At 34.8% G+C, this 27,825-nt stretch overlaps 1 protein-coding gene across 1 annotated transcript in view; it reads right to left on the bottom strand.

Annotated features, from left to right (window-relative positions):
* Positions 1 to 4,638: 4,638 nt before the first annotated feature.
* The window catches only part of LOC136037756 (ubiquitin carboxyl-terminal hydrolase 3-like), a 70,008-nt gene continuing 46,821 nt past the window's right edge, over positions 4,639 to 27,825 (bottom strand). The window contains exons 9-10 of the mRNA XM_065720554.1: positions 9,875 to 10,071; positions 4,639 to 7,855 (exon numbers count right to left, since the gene is read on the bottom strand). Coding sequence (XP_065576626.1) covers positions 7,702 to 7,855; positions 9,875 to 10,071 — 351 coding nt within the window. The 3' untranslated portion in view covers positions 4,639 to 7,701. The remainder of the gene's footprint in view (positions 7,856 to 9,874; positions 10,072 to 27,825) is intronic.

Below are 27,825 nucleotides of genomic sequence, written 5' to 3'. Positions count from 1 at the left end.
ATATGCCTTCACTCCAGCGGAAGCTCGAAAACATCATAGAAGAGACCTATCTGTGGATGGATGCCAACAAACTTGTCATCAATGTAGAAAAATCTTGCATCCTACTATTTTCTAGGGTAGGAACCCTCAACCCAGAAATAACAGGAATGGTAAAGTCTCGTGGAAAGGTTCAACCACCAGTAAATGGATGTGCAAAATATTTAGGAATAATAGTAGATGAAAACCTTTCTTTTCTTCCTCACATCCCAGCTGTAGAATTAAAGCTTTCAAGGAATCTAGGTATCATGAAGAAACTGAAGCAAACATTCCCACGTAAAACCCTTAACCTTCTCTACAATGCACTCATTAGACCCCATTTACAGTATTGCACAATGGTATGGCAATCGACATTCAAGTCCCATCTGAAAAAACTGGATTCCGTCCAAAAATGCCTTGAAGATCATCAAACACACAGAAGATTATCTCTCACTGAAATCGCTGTTTGCGCTTTCTTCCTTGGTTTTAGCTTTCAGATTCCTCTCCGGCTTGCTTCCACCGCCTTTCAGGAATCTATTCCGTTTGGTATCCGAGCAGCGTCTTCCAATTACAAGACTATCTGCACTGATCCATATTCGACATACGTCAACAGTGAGGTCGGATTTTTCGCCTGACATCGCCTGTGCTAAGGCTTACAATACCCTACCGCTAGAACTGAGAGGTAGGAGCTCCCTTGGTTATTTCAAAAAGAAAATAAAAAATCTTGTTTTGAATTAGTTTAATTTGAATAAAGAATCTAATTAGAAAAGTGAATTTAGTTACTATTGAGTTTTTTTGTGGGGGTTGGAGTCGTTTGCTGCTGGATGAAGAGGTGGGGACTTGTAAGGATGTTTTTGGTAGGGGCCATGGTTGTATCGAGAAGTGGAGGGAGAGCCATAATGCGTGTTTATTTTTGAGGTGATATGGGACTCAGCATGCAGTTTTTGCATAGAGATGAGAGATTATGCATGTTATCACTGTTATAATTTTTCTTTAATAAACCCGAATGAACTGAACTGGTTAAAAATAATTGTTTTCATGCAGCATTATATTTTTGATGTTGTGGATAGACTTAAGGCAAATTGCTCAGCATTTATGTTGATAATTCCCGATTGAACGACTTTCTAGTTGAAAATATCTCCCTCCTACCTGTATAATATTGATTTCAGTGTCCTAAGAATGAATTCTTTTAATACTACTTTTAAATTTGTTTTTATTAATAAAACTTGAATGTACAAAAAACCTCCATTTTTTTTTATTTCTTGTTCGAAGAAGAATCTTCAATATGCAACGATTTACGCAATGAAATATCTAAACCCAATACTATGTATCATCTCACTGACTCAATGGCTAGCTTGACCTGTCTATGTCAAGTTAGAAAATTATTAACGCTGTAACACCCAACGCTGTTCATGGCTGCAGCTCAGCTCCGAGATGTCTGGCGAGGTTTCGTAGACGCCCTATGAGCCACCCCTGGCTCTGGAGGATCTAAGGTCTAAGGTAAGGTAAGGTAACACCCAGGTGCACATATGTAGCCGAAGTCTAGTTCTCACCTATATGTAAATTAATGCACACATATGGAACATGTATTTCACAGCTCCATCGAAACGTTTCCGTTAGAAAATATTCCCCAAGTAATAATATTGGAAAGGGTTTCTTGGTCCAGCTTTTAGCACTTCATTCCGTTGAGGGGGAGTCTCTTTCGGAAACTAGTGCGAACAAAATCTTCGGATTATAAAGATTCCCTGAGAAAAAAAAAGAAAAGAAACACTGAAAGAAAATGAAATCTCTTAAAGTAATATGAAACATCCCATGTGTGCATCGTCATTACGTAGCAACCCATGCGTAAGCCCCCCTCAGTTACAAGCAAGGATTCCCTACTGGCCCCTGAAGAAACAAGTCATGCAAGATTACGTCATCCTTAAAACAGGTAGAAATTCTGTATTATGTAAGAACCAAAGAAATCTTGAAGAAAAATGTCTTAAAAACGTCTTGCAATGTCTTAAAAACACGCATTGAAGAAAAAAGTCATAATAACATCCTGAATTGTCTTGAAAAATGTCTTGAGAGGTACTAAAGAAAAATGTCTTTGAAAAGTCTTGAACAAAAATTTCTTTAAAAAATCTTAACGCGTCTTGAAAAAGGTCCTGAAGAAAAATGTCTTAAAAACGTCTCGAAAAAGGTGTTAAAAAAAATGTTTTAGAAAACGTCTTGAAAAGTCTTAAAAAAAACGTCTTTAAAACTTTTTGAACTTTCATAAAAATGTCTTGAAGATAAATATCTTAAAAACGTATTGAAAATTCTTGAAACGTCTTGAAGAGTAATAGCCCTTGCAGAAATTAAAACAATCAAAGAAAAAACAATGTCTATGATACAACAGAGACCTGCATCTTTCAGAAAACATTCCCCTTTACGTAACAAGAATCTGCGCCTTGAAGAAAGTAAATAACAGCCACGTCTTGAGGGATTCACCATTAGACTTCTTCATGATGTTAAATCATTAAAAAAAAAAAGAAGAGTAGTGGCTATATGTGTCATAAAAATTATTAAGGGGATATTACTTCTACGTATGAAGTTTTTTTTAATAAAAAAGGAAAAAAATTAAAAACAAAAGACACTGACTTCTTACAATTTTGAAGATTATATAGACTGAATGATGAGAGGAGAGTGACCCATGGTTTCACTATAGACATTCGCTTTGTTTTTTTTTATGTTGTATCATCAGTGCTGGAAGTTTGTTTATAGTGTGAAGTCGTCTTATTTATTCGTATATTTTCTTCGTCGTGTTTTATCGAATATGATATTTTTTTTAAATATTTTTTTCGTTCTTTTCGCTTTTTTGATGAGAAAAGATCCCGGACGCGGGGCCGAAATATTGGGAATATTTTTCAATTAAAATATTGTTTTGTTTTTATTTTTTGTTCAATGCTTTTTGAAATTAAATCCCGTTTTTTCTAGCTTAATTTTTCGTAAAATCTAATAGAATTTATAGTACACAGGGCTGAAGTCTCGGACCCGATACCATTTTGTTGAGTAAGAATTCTTCCCTCCTCACTAACATTTTGAACGTGGGAGACTGATGGAGATGTGATATTTGTCAACTCAGGACCTATGAGTGTATTTGAAGGAATCTGGTCAATCCGACCAAAGTCAAAAGCAGTCAAATATAGTCGCATTAGTCCCGTATTAGATCCAAGTAAAAGTAACAGTCATATTAGTCATAGCAGTAGAGATAATAGTAGTCATAATCATAGTAATCAAATGGCAAGTGCCATTTGGTTAATTCAAAATCCCCTCAATATGACCTGAAAGCCGTAGCTGAGAAATTGCTGATATACCCTTTCCATATTTTTAAGTAGTTTAAAGCACCCCTTAATATTTTCTGAAAGTTCTGCCTCAATACTGCTAGCATTTCTGGTGACACAAAAGCCAACATGACACATTTTCCCAATCTAAAAGCTTCATGTAAACAATTGGCAACTTGCATAACTTAGAGCCCTTGCCCCATAACCTTTTAGGAGTTTTATCTTCCCTAGAGGCCGTTAACAGACTCGACCAAAATTATTATCCTGAATTTTAATTGGACGGGTTTGGCAGCGAAAATGGGCGTGGAATTGGGACAAGCTACCCACCAATCCTCTTTGAATCTTAAAAAGGCATTATAACTCTGAATTTCCTCTCACATGACCTCCCTGCGAAGTTTATACGACCATCCTTCCACAAAAAGTGGCCAGGGAAAAGAGAAAAATATAAATGAAAATTGCAGGAAGGTAAACAGGAAGGGTGTGCGAAAGCACAGGATGGCAGGCCCCCAACCCCCCATTGCACTTCCTGGATGAAAGACCAAGAAAAGGAAATCAGCACCGCCGGTACGGACTGTAAAGTCTAATGCCGTATCCTTTACCTTTTGCCTTTAGTCTAAATGAGAGGCTTATTTCCAGTCTTTTTTTTACAGATCTTGTTTTAGCAAACAAGATTTTTGCAAAACAAGTCTTTTTTTTTCAATTTACGGGTCTTTCCTGTTTCTCTTTTTCCGCAACTGAGAAGTTAAATAAAATAGGGCCAAATGAGGAATTTATTTGCAGACTAGCTGTTTTTGCAAATCTAGTTTTTTTTTCAGAAAAATATTTTTGCATAGCGCTAGTTTTTTTTTAGTTTGTCTTTTTAATCATTGATAAAGACTTGATACAAAACAGGAGTCCAATTGAGAAGACAAACAAAAGAATTCAAAGGAAATTTATTAATAAAGAAATAAAAGAAAAGGAATCCAAATGAAAAAATTATTTGATAGCTTTTTTTTCCACATAGTTTTTTGCCGAACCGTTTCTTTTCTGTTAAAAGTGATTTTTTACAAATTTTTCTGTTTCTTTTTAGCTAATTTTTTTAATATCAAATTGTTTAATAATATTTTATATCTTTTAACATTTTATTTGATAAGAAAAAATCTGTTTCCTTTCTTTTCCATTGATTTGGTAGGAAGCCAAAATATACATGACTAATAATTACTCAAAGTTCTGTTTCTTAATTAAAATCTCCCGCATTATCGTATATTTAATTATATGTTTATTACAAAATAAAATCCTATGTGCGTATCTGATTTAACTAAATTATGAACAAAAGCAGTCCAAATAAGAAATTTATTGTCAGACATTATTTTTCAATGCACTCTATGTTTATCTGTAACCCTATTTAATCAAATTACGTATAACTTGATCAACAACATAATATAATTAATTCCCAAAACATAGAAAAAACCAGCAAAGCAAAATTTGACATTATTCATATTGGCGGAAAAGATCAATTTTAATTAGTTATGATTTTAAAGGTCAGAAATGTTGACGCATATAAAAAAAATAACATTGAAAACAAAAATGAGCAAAGCAAAATATAACACTGTTCGTATTGGCAGGAAAGATTGATTTTAATTATGATTTTAAAAGTCAACTTTATTGAAGCTTATGAAAAAAACAAAAAACAGAATTATGTAAGAAATTCAAATTTGAGTGCGCTAAATATATTACCATTTTCTGTGGATTAAACAGATGGCATTCGAAAATGTAAGAAAAAGAAGATTCGATCTTTTTTCGGCAAAAATTCGGCTTGTCCAGTAAAGATCATCTTTCGTTAGTTCTAGTTTAGAAGGTCATATACCTTGATGTTTCCGAAAAAGCTAAAACTAAAAAATAAAAGGTCAAATGCAAATCCGAGTGCATTAAGTATTTCGTCATTTTTACAGGGCAACAAGAAGGCTTTTCAAGCATTTGAAAAAGAGAAGAAGCTAAATTTCGCCTTAACAAAGCGGATGTTTCAAAGCAAAAAAAGAAAAATTCGACAAATCTTCTGTTGATTTTTGAACTAAAATCGAATAGTTGTAGGAATCAAGTCATGGCTAATTGTAGAAAAAGCCTAGACAGATAGTCTAGTTGACTGAGAGGCAATTCTGGCATTAATCCCCCCTCACTAGGATTGTATACAAATGATGCTAATTCATATGTTAATAGATATGTCTATCTATTATCCTTCCATACAAATATTGGCCATTTAAGATCGATATTAGTTCGTTCTGATTTAAAGAGTCAATATACATTGATACTTTAATGATTTATCACTAATACGTTTAACACTGAATAAAAAGTAATGTACGAACTCTATAACGAGCTTTAGGTAGTTTATGGGCTTAAAATGTTATGGCTACTTAAGCTTTCTACTTAAGTTGAAGTAGTTATAGATAACTTCGAAGACCACATTCCCTTTCCATGACGAAAGTATAACAGTTCAAAATTTGGATGAAACCTTTTAATCGACAGTGAACAGATATTAAATTTTTAACTGGATATTTCGAACATCTGTACAGTGTTCGAAATAAACTGATCCTTTTTAATTTTACTACTGATGATGAACACTGTATATGTGTTCGAAATATCCAGTTAAAAATTCTATATCTGTTCACTGTCGATTATAAGGTTCATCCCTATTTTGAACTATTATACTTTCGTTTAATAGTTATGGTCTTAGATTTCTACCTTAAGCTAAATTTACGTGCAAGATATCTTATTTTGTGGATACAGCTCAGAGCTCATTGCCTTCGAATTAGCGTAAGATTTCAACGGTTCTCAAAAGAGAAGTTGCGACAAAGACAGTTATACTTGCCCGCTTTGCAAAAAACGAGGGGGATGTATCGGGGCATTGCTTGAACCGGTAAAAACTGCGCAGACACTTCCAGGCGTCTTATATTGTACATTCCCACATTTTATCTTTAGAATAGCCAAGTGTCTAGAAATTATTATTATATTTTATAATAATTATATTTTTGGCTTTAAAATGCATTTATATTATGTATCATGGTTCCAGTTTCCCTATGCCCAATCTTCCAGAAAACAACATTTCGGAAAAAGAAACCCACCGGAAAAAAGCTTTTCAGGGGACAGTTAAACTAAGCCTAGGATTTTCATTTATGGAGGTGCTTTAATGTCAAAAATTAGTTGAACTTTAGACTTTCTATTACCATTGAAAACCTTCAAAAATATATCCAAAACCCTCCAAAAACCAAACACTATCCAAAAGCATTGAATATAATTAGCAATTAAACTAATGGCTTTTACCATAGACTTAAAAATATCCTATATCCAGAATCATTTCGTTATTTTGGAAGGTAATAAAAGCTCTTTATTTTTTTCCGTTTTTAATTTATCCATCCCTTGCAGTTATTTTTCTTATTTTTAATTTATGCATTCCCTTTAGTTATTCTTTTCAGACTTATTGTGCTTTTTCGTATATAGTTGCCTTGTTTAATTTGTGGACCATTTTCGAAATTTTTTACTACTCGATTTCAAGGAAAATAAATAGTGACGATTCAATAAACATCCTCCAATTAACGTTTTTATGATGATAACGTTTTATGATTTACTAATTAACGTTATATTATGACAACTATTAACACAGACAGAAAAACTAGAGACTTAGATCTGATAGATTGGTTAGCTCATAAATCAGACAATATGAAAAAATATATAATAATAATAACTTCAAAAAACTCCTTTTCTCTGTCAACATCCAAAGAACGTGTGTATAGTAGAAACCCTTTTCTCTGTGCAAAAAAAATTAACAAAAATAATAAGAAATAAATAAAAAATAATAAATAAAAAAAAATTATATACACACTTTCAAAGAATGTAAAGGATAAAGTTATTTTGTTACATTTCTAAAAGTTGACAAATTTCATGCTGTTATGTTTTGAACACAATTTTAGCTCTTCAAAGCCCTTCAAACATTTTTAAACATTTTAGCCAATAAGGCTAAAAAAAAACCAAACAGTGTCAAGACAAAAATATTTGCTATAATCTTCTTTCTTGAAGAATAAGAATAGTTTATAATAATAAGAATAAGTAATAAGTAATAGTAATAAGAATTTCTTGAAGAATAAGAATAAGAACAAAAAAAACACAGAATCAAAACCAAAAAGGGTTCGGAGAAATCCTCTTAGGTCTTAAATGCCAGAATACAAGACGAACTCAATAATATTGGACATTCAAAATTTGTATAAAAAAAAGATGTAAAATATTAACACAGAAGAGGGCAATTTGAAGAAATACATAGCTCAATTACAATAAAAAAAAAGGAATTACAGATAATCATTTCCATGAGAGCACTATTCTATATTTTTTTTTTTTCACTAAGGGTCACGTTTCAAGGTATTTGAAATTCCCGGCGAACATAAAATAAAATATAGGCTTTACACTTAGCCACTGTTTCTTCATCAGTTTGCTTAACGGTGCTGTCATTAAAATGATACCAGTTTCCATCGTGGCTGGCAAAAGCAGTGTAATGTCCAGAGCCAGTCCTGAGAAGAAATATCAGTAAATATTATCAGAAGAATACATATAAAATTAATCAGAGTTTGTAGAGCATGCATTAAAAACAAATATCATAATAACAACAACAGTTAATTTTTACCCACTATATTACAAAAGCGGAGTAATAATAAAAAAAAAGAAGATTATCACAAGCAAGGCCGTATCCAGAAAGTGGAAAGTTACGGGGTTCAACCACCCCACCCCCCAAAAGAGTCTGATTTGTTTGATGCGTTAAAATATATATATATATATATATATATATATATATATATATATATATATATATATATATATATATATATATATATATATATATAATTTGTAGGACCTCTTCTGAAGAAAATCTCGGATACGCCCTTGATCAAAATACACCTAAAAATGATCAACCAACACAAAATCATGAAAGAAACAAAAACATCAAAAGAACCAGAAACATGAGAAAATTACCCTAATTGCGAGAAAAGGCGGATAAGGTGACGAAATGGACCAAGACTTACCAGTGCATCATTTGATATTTGAAATACTGGATGACCCAAAAAATGTGTAACCATGAAAATTTCAATTGTGACTTTGATTAAAAAGCTATTTATTCAAATTACGGCCACTACGGCCACATATATGGCTATATAATATGACCAAATTACGGTCATATTATTATGTAGTTTATGAAAACCATTCACCAGAGTTTCAGGCATTTCTGTCAATTTTTAATCAATGGCTTTCCCAATAATTATAATAATTTATATATTTAACATAAAATATATAATATTATATATACATATATATAATAATTTAAGGCTTTCCCAAGTGTCCACCTTTTCGTTGCAATCTTGTACTCGTCTGACAAAGTTCTCAATCACTTTTACACACTCCTCTTTCGGGATGGCTCTTATTTTTGCTGCGATGGCAATTTACAGTTTAATTGTTTGTGGATTTCCCAAGTATACATTGTCTTTCAGGAAAACTCACAGATAAAAAACTGGGGGGTTAATATCTGGTGAGTGCTGAGCACTTTCCTCATCGCATCTTCTGGTTATGAGTCTCTCTTCGAGCCTCTACCTTAGCCAAGCAATGGTTTCGTTGGCTGTATGAAGTTTGGCTCCATTTTGCTAAAACTATTGTGAAGCTCTAACGACCCCTTTCCGGCAGCCCAGCGACGCCCAGTACTTGTTCAGAACAGCTATGTAGCGCTCCTTGTTGACTCTCTGAGACCGGCCGTCATCTTCGAACCAAAAAGGCCCGATGATCCCATGCTTGCTCATGGCCACCCAGGCGGTACATTTAACGGAATGAAACGGCCTTTCAAGCCCTTTGTCTGGAGCCTCCGAACCCCAAAAAACATTGTTTTTGCTATCGACGTGCCCGAAAAGCAAAAGAACGGGCTTCGTCTGAGAACCAGAAGTTCTCAAGAAAGTTTTCCTCATTTTGAAGCACGTTACAGAACTATTCAACCATTGTTACTCACTTTTTCTTGTCAGCATTAGTTAGTTTTTGCTTTATTTGGATCTTGTATGGGTATAGATGCAGATCAAACGTAAAAACACGCCGCAATGACTCCCTCGTCATTCCGAGTTCTTGGCTGCGTCTACGCACTGATTTCCTTGGACTACATCCTCCTGAATCCCCTCACTCCAGAAATGTTTTCTCCTGTTCTTGCACTCAGTTTCCTGCCTGAATAAGTTCCCCCTTGAGTGATGTTTGTTACTAAATATAAAGTAAAATATTTACTATTTTGAGAAGATCGAGCTAAGGGAACAAATTTTGACCATGGTAGCACTTGGCATCGATTCGTACTGAATCACTACAAAAGCGAGAGCCTTGCCGAGTGGTTAGGCATTGAAATTGAAATCCTGAGAAGAGGGGTTCGAGTCCTAGTGTCGCTGATTATTACCTTTGGACCAAGGGTCACTGGTGTGACTCTGTAAGCTCAGTCAGAGTCGTCCTAGCTCTAAAAACATACCTGCAGAAATCTGGGGGTAAAAAGTAAAAGAAGAAAAAAAACTTACCCTGAGCCATGATGCACTACAACAGCTGCCAGGTCAAAGAGGTTAGAATCGACTGAATCACAGGGGCTATTTTGACGTATGTCTGGAGGAACATAGCGCGACATGTCAAGGCCAGTTAGAGGAAATTCAATTTGAACATCAATCTTTGTTCGTAAATAATTTGTCCATCGAAATCTCTTCAAGTGAAGGCATAATACCTGAAATTCAATATTGAAATGAAGTAGAAATTAGCAGATAATTGTGAAAATATTAATAGAAGATAGATTAATTCGAAACTGTAATCAAAATAATAAGTTTTGAATACATTCTGCATAATTTAGCTGTTTAAATTATTGATCTAAAAGTCAAAACCATCTTCTGTGGAAAAGAAATATCCCGAAAATTAAGTTTGAAAAAAAAGTTTAAAGACAGACATTTGCCTGCACAATCACTAACTTTTAAGAATTCCTATCCAATCACTAATCTTGAGCGGTGAAAGTAATAGCGTGACATTATACAACGAGTACCTGAAGGATCCCCCAAATATCCCAAATTTCCCTGAAGAAATATCCCAAAAATTGCTGAGAGTCAAAACCAGAAGGTTAAACTTTTAAGGCTATATGAGTTGACCTTCTAGGGAACAAATCCCGAAAATAGTGATTAGCTTTGTTGATACCCCAGCAATTAATTTTCAGATTATCCATAATTTAGAATGATTCTTCATTTTCTGTATAATCTGAATAATTCAGATTAATTCAAATTGCTTATCTAAGAGCCAAAAAGTTTCCTCCGTGGAGAAAACAAAATCTTAAAAACTGACTTTTAAAAAAAGTTTGAAGACAAATCTCTGCCTATTCAATCGGTAAGTGTCCGTAACTGAAAGCCAATAATTAATCTCGAGCTCTGAAAATAATGGTGTGACGTAACACAACGAATACCTGGTTAATAGCCAAATATAACGAAGGTAATATCCCTGAAACTGCTGAGAGTAATAACCAAAAGGCCAAACTATTAGGGCTATCTAAGCCAACCTTTTGGGGACAAATGCCGAAAATAACAAATGCCTGGATTAACACAGCAACAATGTGTTTGGAAAAAACCACAATAATTCCGAATTTTCATGATTCAGAAGAGCTTCAATAATCAAAATTAATTCAAATTACTGATATAAGACTAGAATACTTAATAGCGGAGACGAAATCTAACAAAAATTACCATTGACGAAAATTACCTGAACAAAAATTAGCAAGGATGGAAGAAAATTACCAAGGACTTTTAAAGCATCACTTTAAAAGTCCTTGGTAATTTTTAAACTTATCAGTGAAAGACACAAATTCTATTATGCCTCTATAGCTCAAACAATGGTTCAGTTCCACAGAATTCAGTTTTTGAATTTCAGTATGCAGGGTTTTTTAGATTAGAAATAAGTTGAAAATTAGTGAAAAACCGCTGAAAAGGGATAATTTTCTGGATATTTATAGATCTAAGTAGTATCATAATTCTGGCTCGGTAAATGAATGGATTTGAGACAATTGCACACTATGACAAAAGCGTTATCAAATTCAAATAATCGGTTTTGCCAATTCATTTTCAGGGCTAAATATGGCAACATTGATAAAAATAGTTAGTTTACATCTTTATTTTATTTTTATTCTTGATTTTATTTTCCTGAAAACATTGTCAAATTTAACTAATTAGTTTTGCTTATTTATTTTCACGGTTTACAATGAGATTACTGATAAAATGTGGGTACTGCCCTAGAAAAATTCATAATTTTGAAACAGCCAGAAAAAAAAAATAATTTAGAAACCGGAGTTTTCAGGCAAGAATAGACCTAAGATGAATCAAGGGGCAAAAAATATTTTGATGCCTTTGGTAATTTAAGGTTTCCTGAGTCGATTTCCTAGTCGCAAATACACAAAGAAGTCATCTGCTTTATTGACAACGCAATAATTTATTAATAGTAAAGCATAGGATTTCAGATTTTTCCTAATTCAAAACGAGTAAAACAGATTGCAGATAAATTACCAACAACTGAACATTCAACGATCCCGATTTTCAATTTCTAAAAAATTTAACAGCCAAAAAAAGGCAACTCTGACGAACTGTATGATACATAATAGCCTGAAAGAACAACTACTGTAGCCACCAATCATGGGCTTTAAAAGATTTGCCACAAAAGATTTGCCCCGACATATTTTGGGTAAACGCAGAAAGAACCTATTTGTTTTATTGAAAACGCAACAAAGAAGGACCACCAAGGAAACATCAGTTAGTAAACATACTATATAGTACATACTATCAGTATGTTTACGTTAGTTAACTCCAAGTAAAGAGCAGTATTCTTCCCATCATTAGTTTCTCAACCTCAGAAACTAAGTATAGGGAGAAACAGTAGAAACGGTAACATATTTTCACCTTATTATGCATGACTTCTTAATCACAATCTGAAAAACTAACTAACTTAGCACAACTTGCATACTACATTTGCACATTATGCACACAATGTGCGTAACTAGCTGAATACAATCTGCTCATATAATTCTCATAATTTGACTAAAAAAGGTAAAAAAAAAACGGGAATTGGACAGGACAGATGTCGATAAAAATGTAACTGCAAATAGAGCTCGTTGAAAAATCTTGCATTCCAAGAACAGAAAAAAAAACAGGAAGAAAAGCAAAAAATGTTATATTACTTTATTGTAAATTTTTATTGTTAGCAACTTAGCAGCATTTTTAGATTTTTACTGTTAGCAATTTATCAATTGTTAGACTTTCAATTGCTAAATATATAACAACCAGAAAGAGCAGCTTCTTTAGACACCATCATGGGCTTTAAAAGACTTGCCCTGACAAATTTGTTTAAAAAAAAAACAATTTTCCTAATTTTTAAGCATATTTAGATCTGAGACTATAGTACCAAATGATGTAAGTTTATATAAATGATGTAAATGATGCAAATAATATACAGAAATTGTAGAATACGTACCTCTTTAACTGAAATTCTTATTCAGTTCTCTTCGTCTAACCAATTCAGTTAAATTAATTTTGATATGCAGGGTTTTTAGATTAAAAATAAGTTGAAAATTAGTGAAAAATCGTTGAAAAAAAAACAATTTTCCTAATTTTTAAGCATATTTAGAACTGAGACTATTGTAACAAATGATGTAAGTTTATATAAATGATGCAAATAATATACATAAATTGTAGAATACGTACCTCTTTAACTGAAATTCTTATTCAGTTCTCTTTGTCTAACAAATTCAGTTAAATTAATTTTGATATGCAGGGTTTTTAAAAATAAGTTGAAAATTAGTTAAAAATCGTTGAAAAAAAAAACAATTTTCCTAATTTTTAAGCATATTTAGATCTGAGACTATTGTAACAAATGATGTAAGTTTATATAAATGATGCAAATAATATACAAAAATTGTAGAATACGTACCTCTATAACTGAAATTCTTATTCAGTTCTCTTCGTCTAACCAATTCAGTTAAATTAATTTTGATATGCAGGGTTTTTAGATTAAAAATAAGTGGAAAATTAGTTAAAAATCGTTGAAAAAAAAAACAATTTTCCTAATTTTTAAGCATATTTAGATCTGAGACTATTGTAACAAATGATGTAAGTTTATATAAATGATGCAAATAATATACATAAATTGTAGAATACGTACCTCTTTAACTGAAATTCTTATTCAGTTCTCTTTGTCTAACAAATTCAGTTAAATTAATTTTGATATGCAGGGTTTTTAGATTAAAAATAAGTTGAAAATTAGTTACGGGCGCAAGTAAATTACGTAGATTCATTTGGAAAGAGGGAGTAATATATTATAATATAGTAACATAATAATATAGTAATATTATAACAATATCTTAATATTTAATACAGTATTTTAATTTTATTATATGTTCATAGTTTCAAGGGATTTGAAAAAAAAACGGAATAAACAGGTAAATTATACAAACAATACAAAAAATCTTGATATTATACAATTTAACATATTTCAGGGGAGGTAATTTCCCCAGCCGTGCGTACGCAATTCCAAGCCTTAGAAATAAAACACAAAATTACAAAAAAAAATTGTGCAGAAACAAAAGAGAATGCCTACCTCCAGAATTTTTAAGATAGGATCTACATAAGCTTAGACTTAGATCTTAAATTCCAATTTTAATACTTTTAGAATTATTCAATTTAATAAAAATTGATAATAACTTAATTAAATTTAGTACTAATTAAAATTCGACTTTTTTCGGGTGATATTTTACTGTCAAAAGAGACAAAGGAAGAGAAAAAGAAACTTTAACACGACACGTTGCTTTCGGTAAAATAAGGCATGACGTAATTAAATACGTGAATAACTTACGCAGACCTTTCTGGAGGGAGGAGGAAATTAAACAACGAATAAAGAGATAAATTACACGAACAAAATAAATCAAAGATGAAAATCCTGAAAAACAAAGAGTCAAGAAAAAAGATGAACGAAATAACCGAAATAAATAAAAAAGGACGAAATAAAAGGAAAATATATTTTTTTAATTATTTATGTGATTGTTCTTCTTTTTCATTCTATTATTTATGTGATTGTTCTTCTTTCTCATTCTACTAGCCATAGAACATTTTTTTTTTATATATAATATTTTATTCTTTGATTTTGTCACGGTAGGTCAGTCAGGTTTTAGTTCTTTCAAAGATAAGAAACTTATGTTTCTTACCATATTGTTATAATGTAGCTTAAATGAGCTTGGCATGCACTACGATAAGTGTCATGTATAGTACCGTTTACAGTTCTCAAATACTCAAAGGACGTCGGACCGGGTACATTCACCAAAAGCAGGCGGAAAAAGAAGCATTCATGTTGATTGGGGTGAACGGTGTAGAGTCTTCCTATCGTGGTATCTTTGAAGATGGTAGGTTGGCCGTCGACTGACTTACCCTGTTTTCGACGTTCAAATACTTTATTTTTAGTATTCCACGTGTAATACGAAGGCACTTCAGTATACAGCAGTTTTTTTGCAAAAGAATCATTTTTGCAAAGCGAAAAAAAGCTGTTAATTTTGTATCGGAAATGTATGGAAATGTATCGGAAATGAAAGAATTCACCAAACAGCTTCGTTACTGCTTATGTATCTTCCAACCTGATATTGTACGATTTCATCGATATCTTTGATTTCGGACTGCAAGCCAAAAACTGCCACGTCACTGCCTTTGTTGACGTATTTACATATGTATTTGATTGCCTTTACGGAATTACAGTATTCAACGTTTATGTGTGCATTAAATGTTTTTGATAATAATGGGGAATATGGAACAACCCACTGGTTATCTACTTCGATGATGGTACTGTTACGCTTCTTTATTATTGCTGTTTTACCGCCATCTTCAGTAAATCTTCTTCTATATTGAGGGTAACCATCATTGCCAGTAATTGTGTTTGATACTAAAAGTCGAGGATATTGCTTTGTGCACCTTCCTTTGGACATGCATGGTAAATTTTCGTTCAGCGCACCGCAAGGTCCATGTATCATATTTTTTACAACAATATCATATAACCCCTTATCGACATTTTCATGAGGTATTTCAGCGGAAATTACATCATCAATTTCGTTAGAAGTACTTTTATAATGTAGCCAGATTAGTATATGTGCGTGTGGCAAACCTCGTTTTTGCATACCACTGAGTACATCCAGCATCGCACTGACCCAAACACTTCTAGCTTTACTATGTAGTTTATCAGTGATTTCAACTTTTGCCGGAAGGCACGGGCCGTAATGTCATGTCTAAGAACCGCCGATTGTCCTTGAAGTAAAAGCTGCAGTATCTCGTCCCAAGATTGATTACATGTAAATGTAATAAATAAATCTGGACGACCATAGAGACGAACATACGCAATAGCATCTTGAGCATATTCATGCATATGACGGGGACTGCCAGCATATGACGAAGGTAAAATCGTTAATCTTCCAACGTTTGTGGTATTACCGTCATTTACAACTGCATCTCGCAAATGACTGTATTGTTCGGAGCGGAGCTTGGTCTGATTCAGACGGATATATAGCAAACGTTCTGATTCAATTTTTGCATACATATCAACGACGTATTGGTGAAACAATTGACGGCATTTTAAAATATAATTGTCTTCATCCTGCCGAATCATTAGTCTATAGGAATAATAATGCATTGTAAGTACGATATTGTAGGGCATCGTAGCATCGATGAGTTTCAGCAATTCTTACCAAATGAGCGTTTCGCTTATGAAGAATAATTTCTCGAAGTAAAAACTGATCACCGACCATAACGATTGCCACTTCGTCGATAGTTGGAGCATTGTATCTACGCACATGTTGGCCAGGAGGCGTTTTGTCAGCGGAAATAACAATTTTATGCGTATCAGTAGGCAACAAATCGATGGCTGTTTTGAACAAACGCAATAAATTATTATTTTCGTGGAAAAGATGTTGCAATTGGGAAACGATTGTCCTTTCAACGTTGGGAGAAATTTCGCAACGTGCATTCAATTCAGAATTTCTATCACTGATGAAGTACAATTGTAAAAATTTATGATTCTCGCCTGAGAATGGTAGAAAGGACCCTGCTCTATGATAAATTTGCCCTTCTACTTTGAAAGTAGGCATAAATTGATCTGGATTTTGGATTTGGGCACCAAACGACGTCATTTGGAAACATGAGTTATATTTTCAAATCTGTGACAAAAAACGCTTAGATTCTGACGTAGTTCCAGTAAGCAAAGTCTTCAATGGCTCTGGTGGTGCAGGCAATAAAGGAAGTTTAACTTTTCCTGAGGCGCAACACATTCCCATTGTTTCACCATTGAATTTCAAGGCCTTGCAATAGGGACAAATTTTAGACATAGTCCCGATTTGAACACATCCACTCAAGCTATAATCATCGACTGGGCTGTACCTGAATGCCAGGCGATAAATTTCAGATTGCTCTTGTGATTCCTCGGCACGCTTTCTTTTATTACTTTCTCTATCAGCCGCAAGCCTGTTTTCTTGCTGTTCTTGTGATTCCTCGGCAACCCTTCTTTTTTCACTTTCTCTTTTAGCAGCAAGTCTGGTTTCGCGTTGCTCTTGTGATTCCTCGGCACGCTTTCTGTTCTTACCTTCTCTATCAGCCGCAAGCCTGTCGACTGACGTCATGTTTGTCGACTGACGAGATTACACACCAGGACATCGGGACACAAATGACGACCGGGACACCGGGGCATCTATATATATATATATATATATATATATATATATATATATATATATATATATATATATATATATATATATATATATATATATATATATATAAATAAGTTGTCTGTGTGTTGAGTGACGTCATGTTTGTATGTCGACTGACGTCATGTTTGTTGATTGACGAAATTACACACCAGGACAACGGGACACAAATGACGACCGGGACACCGGGACATAGGGAATATAAATGACGACCGGGACACTCAAAGAGAAAGCGACCGGGACACAAGGATTAGCAATCACCATCAACAAAGCACCAGGACACAAATGACGACCGGGACACAGGGAATATAAATAACGACCAGGACACTCGAAGAGAAATTACAGACTGGCACACCGGAACACAAATGAAGACTGGGACAAAAATGACGACCGGGACACCACGACACAGGGAATATAAATGACGACTGCGACACTCAAAGAGAAAATACAGACTGGGACACCGGGACACATATGACGACCAATACACAGGGAAACAACAACAACGGGGACGCCGAGGGGCACAAGGGGATATATAAATGACGACAGGGACACAGGGAATGTTTGATTAGCAATCACCATCAACAAAGCTCAAGGGCAATCATTAGAATAATGAGGTGTAGATCTGAATACAGATTGTTTTTCCCATGGTTAAATACATGTTGTATGTTCAAGAGTCGGTAAACCTGACAATATATTTATATGCACAGACAATGGGACAGCCAAGAATGTTGTACATTCGCAAGTTTTACGTAGTTAAAAATATATATATATATATATATATATATATATATATATATATATATATATATATATATATATATATATATATATATATATATATATATATATATATATATATACTAGCTGTTGGGGTCGCGCGAAGCGCCACCCCAACACCTAGTTGGTGGGGCGCTTCGCGCCCCCCCAAGCCCCCCCGCGCGCGTAAGTCGTTACGCGCCATATTAGTTACGCGCCATTGTAGTTGTGTCCCTGTGTCCCACCTGTGAATATAGATAGATTTATAAATGTGTTTCAAACTACGTAAAAATTGCGAATATACAACATTCTTGGCTTTCCCATTGTCTGTCCATATACAAAGCCGTATGTACTAATAATGACGTCATATGCAAACGCTCTTTCTACAAACAAACAAACATGCATACACACAACTCGTTTTTATATAGATAGATAGATAGATAGATACAATACAAATTAACTACGTAAAACTTGTGAATATACAACAGTCTTCGCTGTCCCATTGTCTGTGCGTATAAATAGATTGTCAGGTTTACCGACCCTCAAAGATGCAACATACAATTGTACATTGGTAAAGCAATCTGTATTAAGATCTATACCGCATTTTTCTAGTGATTGCCCTTGAGCTTTGTTGATGGTGGTTGCAAATACTAATCGAATTGGGAATTGCAATCTTTTAAATTGAAAAAGCAGATCCGTTGGAATCATGGGAATGCGAGGAATAAGAACAGCCTCACCTTCATAAGGCCCTGTCAAGATTGTGGCCTCTATTAGGTTTTCCATTGATTTTTTTACGGCAAGTCGCGTGCCATTGCAAAGCTTTGGTGGGTTGATATTTCTTAAAAGTATTATTGGTACGCCTATTTTTAGTTGTAGCACGTGTGGTGGAAACCCTGAAGGATCTATGGAATTTAAAAATTCAGATGGATAATTAACCGCTTCATTTGGTTCCAAAATACAAATTAACTGCGTAAAACTTGCGAATATACAACATTCTTCGCTGTCCAATTGTCGCTGCATATAAATAGATTGTCAGGTTTACCGACCCTCGAACATGCAACGTACAATTGTCCATGGGAAAAACAATCAGTATTAAGATCTATACCACATTTTTCTAATGATTGACCTTGAGCTTTGTTAATGGTGATTGCAAATGCTAATCGAATTGGGAATTGCAACCTTTTAAATTGAAAAGGCAGATCCGTTGGAATCATGGGAATGCGAGGAATAAGAACAGCCTCACCCTCAAAAGGCCCTGTCAAGATTGTGGCCTCTATTAGGTTTTCCATTGTTTTTTTTACGGCAAGTTGAGTGCCATTGCAAAGCTTTGGTGGGTTTATATTTGTTAAAAGTATTATTGGTACGCCTATTTTTAGTTGTAGCACGTGTGGTGGAAACCCTGAAAGATCTATGGAATTTAAAAATTCAGATGGATAATTAACCACTTCATTTGGTTCCAAAACTGTGTCGACTGACTTGTAAAGGACTGCCTGGTCTCGAATCTTGGTCAAAACAATATTGTTGATTTCGTGGACGTCTATATTTTTGGGTGCGAGAATCGCTCTTTCACTTAGCCATTTATTATTTTTATAATTTTTTAGAATATTCGGAAATACTTTTTCAATCAATTCATTTTTGGACGTCACTAAATTACAGAAATCAGCAGGTAGTTGTATACGTCCTGAAATTGAGTCTACTGGGAGCTTTCCGTTTCCCATTGCCAGCAATTGATCTGAAAATGTTTGACCAGAGTCATCGTTTTGCAATCGGACACGCATATTTGTAGTTAATTTTAATGTTTTTACGTGTGCCCATAAATTAGAATTTTTCAGGCAAGAATTCATTTCGTCTGCAGGAGTTGATCTAGGTATTATAGGTAATGTTTGCCTGAAATCTCCCGCAAGCAATATTAAGGTGCTGCCAAAGGGTTTCGACTTCCCTCGCAAATCTTTCAAGCATTGATCCAGAGCCTCGAGCGATTTTTTGTGTGCCATTGTGCACTCATCCCAAATAATAAGTTTGCATTGCTGCAATACTTTACCCATCCCAGATGATTTGGAAATATTGCACGTGGGAGTTTCTGTAGAATGCAAGTTCAGAGGCAATTTCAAAGCGAAATGAGCAGTTCTTCCACCAGGCAGCAATGTTGCGGCTATTCCGGACGACGCAATTGCCAACGCTATATCATTTTTAGATCGAATTGATGCCAGAATCATCCTAAATAATAAGTTTGCATTGCTGCAATACTTTACCCATCCCAGATGATTTGGAAATATTGCACGTGGGAGTTTCTGTAGAATGCAAGTTCAGAGGCAATTTCAAAGCGAAATGAGCAGTTCTTCCACCAGGCAGCAATGTTGCGGCTATTCCGGACGACGCAATTGTCAACGCTATATCATTTTTTGATCGAATTGATGCCAGAATCAGTTTTATCACAAACGTTTTACCAGTACCTCCTGGCGCATCCAAAAAGAAAATTTCTCCAACGTTGTTATCGATACAATGCATTATCGTATCATAAATGTCTTTTTGTTCCGACGTTAACTTGGAAATGTTATTTTGTACATACGACAATAGATCACTCGTACTGTAACTTTGTTCACGATACAATTCTACACATGTCGAAACAGCAGCGATACGGTTAGGTGAAGGCATTCCCAAATCCTGAAGAGGTTTGTTTGCCATACTTACGCACAAATCTTCTATAACAACTAAAGTGTAGTTATAAATTTCTGATGTAAAATCAAAAGTCATATCTGACGTCTCTAACTGTTTTCGATGGAGTATATCTTCGGACATTTTTGACTTATATTTTCCCCATAATTCTGTAGGAGCTGATGGAGAGTAAGTTGTTAAAATGATGCCAAACAATGCACGAATTTGACTTGGGGTTGACGTTTCGCACGCGTCATTGATGCAGTTATCCCAGTGTTGGTCATTCTCCAACAAATTCAGAGCTTGGCATGCACTACGGTAAGTGTTATGTATAGTACCATTTACAGTCCTCAAATACTCAAAGGATGTCGGACCGGGTACATTCACCAAAAGCAGGCGTAGAAAGAAGCATTCATGTTGATTGGGGTGAACGGTGTAGAGTCTTCCTATCGTGGTATCTTTGAAGATGGTAGGTTGGCCGTCGACTGACTTACCCTGCTTTCGACGTTCAAATACTTTATTTTTAGTATTCCACGTGTAATACGAAGGCACTTCAGTATACAGCAGTTTTTTTGCAAAAGAATCATTTTTGCAAAGCGAAAAAAAAGCTGTTAATGTTGTATCCGGTGGATTCAGGACTCTTTGTTGCACGTTGGTTTCCGTGAAATAAACACGTTGACCATTCTGTAAATGTACCGCTAAGTGAACAACAGCTGGACTACGTTCATGTATCGGAAATGAAAGAATTCGCCAAACAGCTTCATTACTGCTTATGTATCTTCCAGCCTGATATTCTACGATTTCATCGAAATCTTTGATTTCGGGCTGCAAGCAAAAAACTGCCATATCACTGCCTTTGTTGACGTATTTACATATGTATTTGATTGCCTTTACGGAGTTACAGTATTCAACGTTTATGTGTGCATTAAATATTTTTGATAATAATGGGGAATATGGAACAACCCACTGGTTATCTACTTCGATGGTGGTACCGTTACGCTTCTTTATTATTGCTGTTTTACCGCCATCTTCAGTAGATCTTCTTCTATATTGTGGGTAACCATCATTGCCAGTAATTGTGTTTGATACTAAAAGTCGAGGATATTGCTTTGTGCACCTTCCTTTGGCCATGCATGGTGAATTTTCGTTCAGTTCACCGCAATTTCGTTCACCGCAAGGTCCATGTATCATATTTTTTACATTAATATCATGTAACCCCTTATCGACATTTTTATCAGGTATTTCAGCGGAAATCACATCATCAATTTCGTTCGAAGTAATTTTTTTATGTAGCCAGATTAGTATATGTGCGTGTGGCAAACCTCGTTTTTGCCATTCCACTGAGTACATCCAGCATCGCACTGACCCAAACACTTCATGTTTTACAATGTAGTTTATCAGTGATTTCAACTTTTGCCGGAAGACACGGGCCGTAATGTCATGCCTATGAACCGCCGATTGTCCTTGAAGTAAAAGCTGCAGTATCTCGTCCCAAGATTGATTACATGTAAATGTAATAAATAAATCTGGACGACCATAGAGACGAACATACGCAATAGCATCTTGAGCATATTCATGCATATGACGGGGACTGCCAGCATATGACGAAGGTAAAATTGTTAACTTTCCAACGTTTGTGGTATTACCGTCATTTATAACTGCATCTCGCAAATGAATGTATTGTTCAGAGCGGAGCTTGGTCTGATTCAGGCGGATATATAGCAAACGTTCTGATTCAATTTTAGCATACATATCAACGACGAATTGGTGAAACAATTCACAGCATTTTAAAATATAATTTTCTTCATCCTGCCGAATCATTAGTCTATAGGAATAATAATGCATTGCGCTGCATTTCTTATTCATTTCTTTGTTAGTGGCTGGATTCATCAATTTAATATTAAAGTGATAGCCGTCGGCTCCATCCCAAAAAATGATAGGATATTGTAGGGCATCGTAGCATCGATGAGTTTCAGCAATTCTTAACAACTGAGCGTTTCGCTTATGAAGAATAATATCTCGAGGTAAAAACTGATCACCGACCATAACGATTGCCACTTCGTCGATAGTTGGAGCATTGTATCTACGCACATGTTGGCCAGGAGGCGTTTTGTCAGCGGAAATAACAATTTTATGCGTATCAGTAGGCATCAAATCGATGGCTGTTTTGAACAGACGCACTAAATTATTATTTTCGTGGAAAAGATGTTGCAATTGGGAAACGATTGTCCTTTCAACGTTGGGAGAAATTTCGCAACGTGCATTCAATTCAGAATTTCTATCACTGATGAAGTATAATTGTAAAAATTTATGATTCTCGCCTGAGAATGGTAGAAGGTACCCTGCTCTATGATAAATTTGCCCTTTTACTTTGAAAGTAGACATAAATTGATCTGGATTTTCGATTTGGGCTCCAAACGACGTCATTTGGAAACATGAGTTGTATTTTCTGATTTTTGACAAAAAACGCTTAGATTCTGACGTAGTTCCAGTAAGGAAAGTCTTCAATGGCCCTGGTGGTGCAGCCAATAGAGGAAGTTTAACTTTTCCTGAGGCGCAACACATTCCCATTGTTTCACCATTGAATTTCAAGGCCTTGCAATAGGGACAAATTTTAGACATTGTCCCGATTTGAACACATCTACTCAAGCTATAATCATCGACTGGGTTGTACCTGAATGCCAGGCGATAACTTTCAGGTTGCTCTGATTCCTCGGCACGCTTTCTTTTCTTACTTTCCCTATCAGCAGCAAGCCTGCTTCCGCGTTGCTCTGGTAGTTCCTCGGCACGCTTTCTGTTCTTTCTTTCTCTATCAGCCTCAAGCCTGTTTCCTTGCTGTTCTTTTGATTCCTCGGCACGCTTTCTGTTCTTTCTTTCTCTATCAGCCTCAAGCCTGTTTCCCTGCTGTTCTTTTGATTCCTCGACACGCCTTCTTTTTTCACTTTCTCTTTTAGCAGCAAGTCTGCTTTCGCGTTGCTCTGGTAGTTCCTCGGCACGCTTTCTTTTCTGACTTTCTCTATCAGCAGCAAGTTTTTTGGCATAGACTCTTTGAGCATCTTCATCGGCTTTTGCCATGGTAAGTTCATCAGTCATTGTAAACTTAAACATTAATAGATTTCTACGTGAACATATGTCTTAAATATCTTGAATGACGTCACCGTCAAAGAAAAATGACGACAACTAATTTCATGACGTCAGCCGACACAGAAACCTAATTTCATGACGTCAGCCGACACAGAAACATGACGTCACCTGATCCACAGACAGACAGACAACTTATTTTTATATATATAGATAGATAGATATATATATATATATATATATATATATATATATATATATATATATATATATATATATATATATATATATATATATATCTAAATTCACAGGTAGGACACAGGGACACAACTACAATGGCACGTAACTAATATGGCGCGTAACGACTTGCGCGCGCGGGGGGGCTTGGGGGGCGCGAAGCGCCCCCACCAACTAGGTGTTGGGGTGGCGCGACGACGGGGACACAGGGAATATTCGATTAGCAGTCACCATCAACAAAGCTCAAGGGCAATTATTAGAATAATGAGGTATAGATCTGAATACATATTGTTTTTCCCATAGACAATTATATGTTGCATGTTCAAGAGTCGGTAAACCTGACAATCTATTTATATACACAGACGATGGGACAGCCAAGAATGTTGTTTATTCGCAAGTTTTACGTAGTAAAAAATATATGTATATATCTATCTATATTCACAGGTGGGACACAGGGACACAACTACAATGGCGCGTAACGACTTACGCGCGCGGGGGGGGCTTGGGGGGTTGCGAAGCACCCCCACCAACTAGGTGTTGGGGTGGCGCGAAGCGCCACCTCAACAGCTAGTTTTTATATATGTCTATATATATAAAAATAAGTTGTCTGTATGTCTGTGTGTCGAGTGACGTCATGTTTGTCGACTGACGAAATTACAGACCGGGACATCGGGACACAAATGACGACCGGGAAACCGGGACATAGGGAATATAAATGACGACCGGGACACTCAAAGAGAAAGCGACCGGGACACAAGGAATGTTCGATTAGCAATCATCATCAACAAAGCACCGGGACACAAATGACGACCGGGACACAGGGAATATAGATGACGACCAGGACACTCAAAGAGAAATTACAGACTGGGACACAGGGACACAAATGACGACCGGGACACAGGGAAACAACAACAACGGGGACGCCGGGGGGATATATAGACGACGACGGGGACACAGGGAACGTTCGATTAGCAATCACCATCAACAAAGCACAAGGGTAATCATTATAATAATGAGGTACAGATCTGAATACAGATTATTTTTCCCATGGACAATTATATGTTGCATGTTCAAGAGTCGGTAAACCTGACAATCTATTTATACGCACAGATAAAGTGACAGCCAAGAATGTTGTATATTCGCAAGTTTCACGTAGTTAAATATATAAATATATATATATATATATATATATATATATATATATATATATATATATATATATATATATATATATATATATATATATATATATATATATATATATATATATATATATATATATATATATATATATATATATATGTATATATATATATATATATATATATATATATATATATATATATATATATATATACATATATATATATATATATACATATATATTCACAGGTGGGACACAGGGACACAACTACAATGGCGCGTAACTAATATGGCGCGTAACGACTTAAGCGCGCGGGAGGGTTTGGGGGGTTGGCGCGAAGCGCCCCCACCAACTAGGTGTTTGTGTGGCGCGAAGCGCCACCCCAACAGCTAGTATTCACAAGTTCAACAGCAAGTTCACTTGCATAAGAGTCGAGGCAGATTGCAGGAGGCCCTTGTAGGCCTTGAATTGGACTCGTTATTTCCATTCATATTCATTTCTTTGGCGGGGTAATCAGTTGTAAATAGATTGCTAAATTTGTCAATATGCTGCTTCCCCCTTTCTGCGACCGTGAATTAAACTGAGAGAGAACCTCCAACAGGTTGAACCCAACCCACCGTGAATTAGCATGAGAGGGTTGACTCTAGTTCAGCGTTGTCGAGTGATAGAAATGAGAGGAAAATTTTCAAGTAATTTAACCCGTAGTCAAGTCAACCTGCGTTTGTTCCCCAGCGAGAGCCTCCAACAGGTACGACTCTAGTTTGGCATTTGTGAAGGGACACACATGCACGGAAAGGTGTAGCATAAATGGCAGACAGTAACAACGGCAATCAAAGGGATAAAATTAACCCTTGACTGGGCTGCCCACTTAATTCAACAATCTGTCTTGGCTTTTTTCTACAATTGGCCATGACTTCCACTTTTCCCACAACTATTCCCTCTTTTTTAAATTCAAAAATCAACGGATATATATATATATATATATATATATATATATATATATATATATATATATATACTAGCTGTTGGGGTGGCGCTTCGCGCCACCCCAACACCTAGTTGGTGGGGGCGCTTCGCGCCCCCCCCAAGCCCCCCCGCGCGCGTAAGTCGTTACGCGCCATATTAGTTACGCGCCATTGTAGTTGTGTCCCTATGTCCCACCTGTGAATATAGATAGATATATATATATATATATATATATATATATATATATATATATATATATATATATATATATATATATATATATATATATATATATATATATATATATATATATATATATATATATATATGTTTTTAACTACGTAAAACTTGCGAATATACAACATTCTTTGCTGTCCCATTGTCTGTGCATATAAATAGATTGTCAGGTTTACCGACTCTTGAACATGCAACATATAATGGTCCATGGGAAAACAATCCGTATTCAGATCTATACCTCATGATTCTAATGATTGCCCTTGAGCTTTGTTGATGGTGATTGCTAATCGACCATTCCCTGAGTCGCCATCGTCATTTATATATCCCCCTGTGCACCCCGGCGTCCCCTTTGTAGTTATGTCCCTGTGTCCCGGTCGTCATTTATATTCCCTGTGTCCCGGTCGTCATTTGTGTCCCGGTGTTCCAGTCTGTGATTTCTCTTTGAGTGTCCCGGGCGTCATTTATATTCCTTGTGTCCCGGTGTCCCGGTCGTCATTTATATCCCCCTGTGCCCCCCGGCGTCCCCATTGTAGTTGTGTCCCTGTGTCCCGGTCGTCATTTATATTCCCTGTGTCCCGGTCGTCATTTGTATCCCGGTGTCCCGGTCTGTATATACATTCGTTTTTTAGTTTTGTTTTTCTCCTTTATTTTTTTCCTTTTTTTTCTTTTTTAGTTTATTTAGGTTTTTAGATTTTTTAGTTTTTTTATTAGTTTTTAGTTTTTTTGTAGTTTTTACCATTTTTTTAGTTTTTTTAGTTTTTTTTTTTACTTATGTCCTGGTCGTCATTTATACTCCCTGTGTCCCGGTCGTCATTTGTGTCTCGGTGCTTTGTTGATTGCTAATTTATATTATATTTATATTTTTTATATTTATTAATATTTTTTTAGTTTTCTTTTTCTCTTATTTTTCAGTTTTTTCCTTTTTTTTAGTTTTTTCTTTTTTAGTTTTTATTTTTTTTTTTTGTTTTTTACCTTTTTTTAGTTTTTTTAGTTTTTTAGCTTTTTTAGTTTTTTTATTAGTTTTTAGTTTTTTTTAGTTTTTGCCTTTTTTTAGTTTTTTCAGTTTTTTTTAGTTTTTAGTTTTTTACGTTTTTTTAGTTTTTTTTTAGTTTTTTAGCTTTTTTAGTTTTTTTTCTTTTTAGTTTTTTTTGTAGTTTTTACCTTTTTTAGTTTTTTTTCTTCTTTTGTATTAGTGTGAAATAATTCAGACGTCATATGCGGGCAAACACGACGTCACTCGACAGACAGACAGACAGACATAACCCACAAACAACTTATTTTTATATATATTTATTCATATTTTTTTAGTTTTCTTTTTCTCTTTTATTTTTCAGTTTTTTCCTTTTTTTTAGTTTTTTTCTTTTTTAGTTTTTAGTTTTTTTTAGTTTTTTACCTTTTTTTAGTTTTTTTTAGTTTTTTTAGTTTTTTAGCTTTTTTAGTTTTTTTATTAGTTTTTATTTTTTTGTAGTTTTTGCCTTTTTTTATTTTTTTCAGTTTTTTTTTAGTTATTAGATTTTTGCCTTTTTTTAGTTTTTTTTTAGTTTTTTAGCTTTTTTAGTTTTTTTTTCTTTTTAGTTTTTTTTGTAGTTTTTACCTTTTTTAGTTTTTTTCTTCTTTTGTATTAGTGTGAAATAATTCAGACGTCA

The sequence above is a fragment of the Artemia franciscana genome, chromosome 17 (assembly GCF_032884065.1).
Source record: "Artemia franciscana chromosome 17, ASM3288406v1, whole genome shotgun sequence".
NCBI classification, from domain to species: domain Eukaryota; kingdom Metazoa; phylum Arthropoda; class Branchiopoda; order Anostraca; family Artemiidae; genus Artemia; species Artemia franciscana.
Note: the sequence above shows the minus strand (reverse complement) of the source record. Positions and strands in the feature narration are given on the sequence as shown.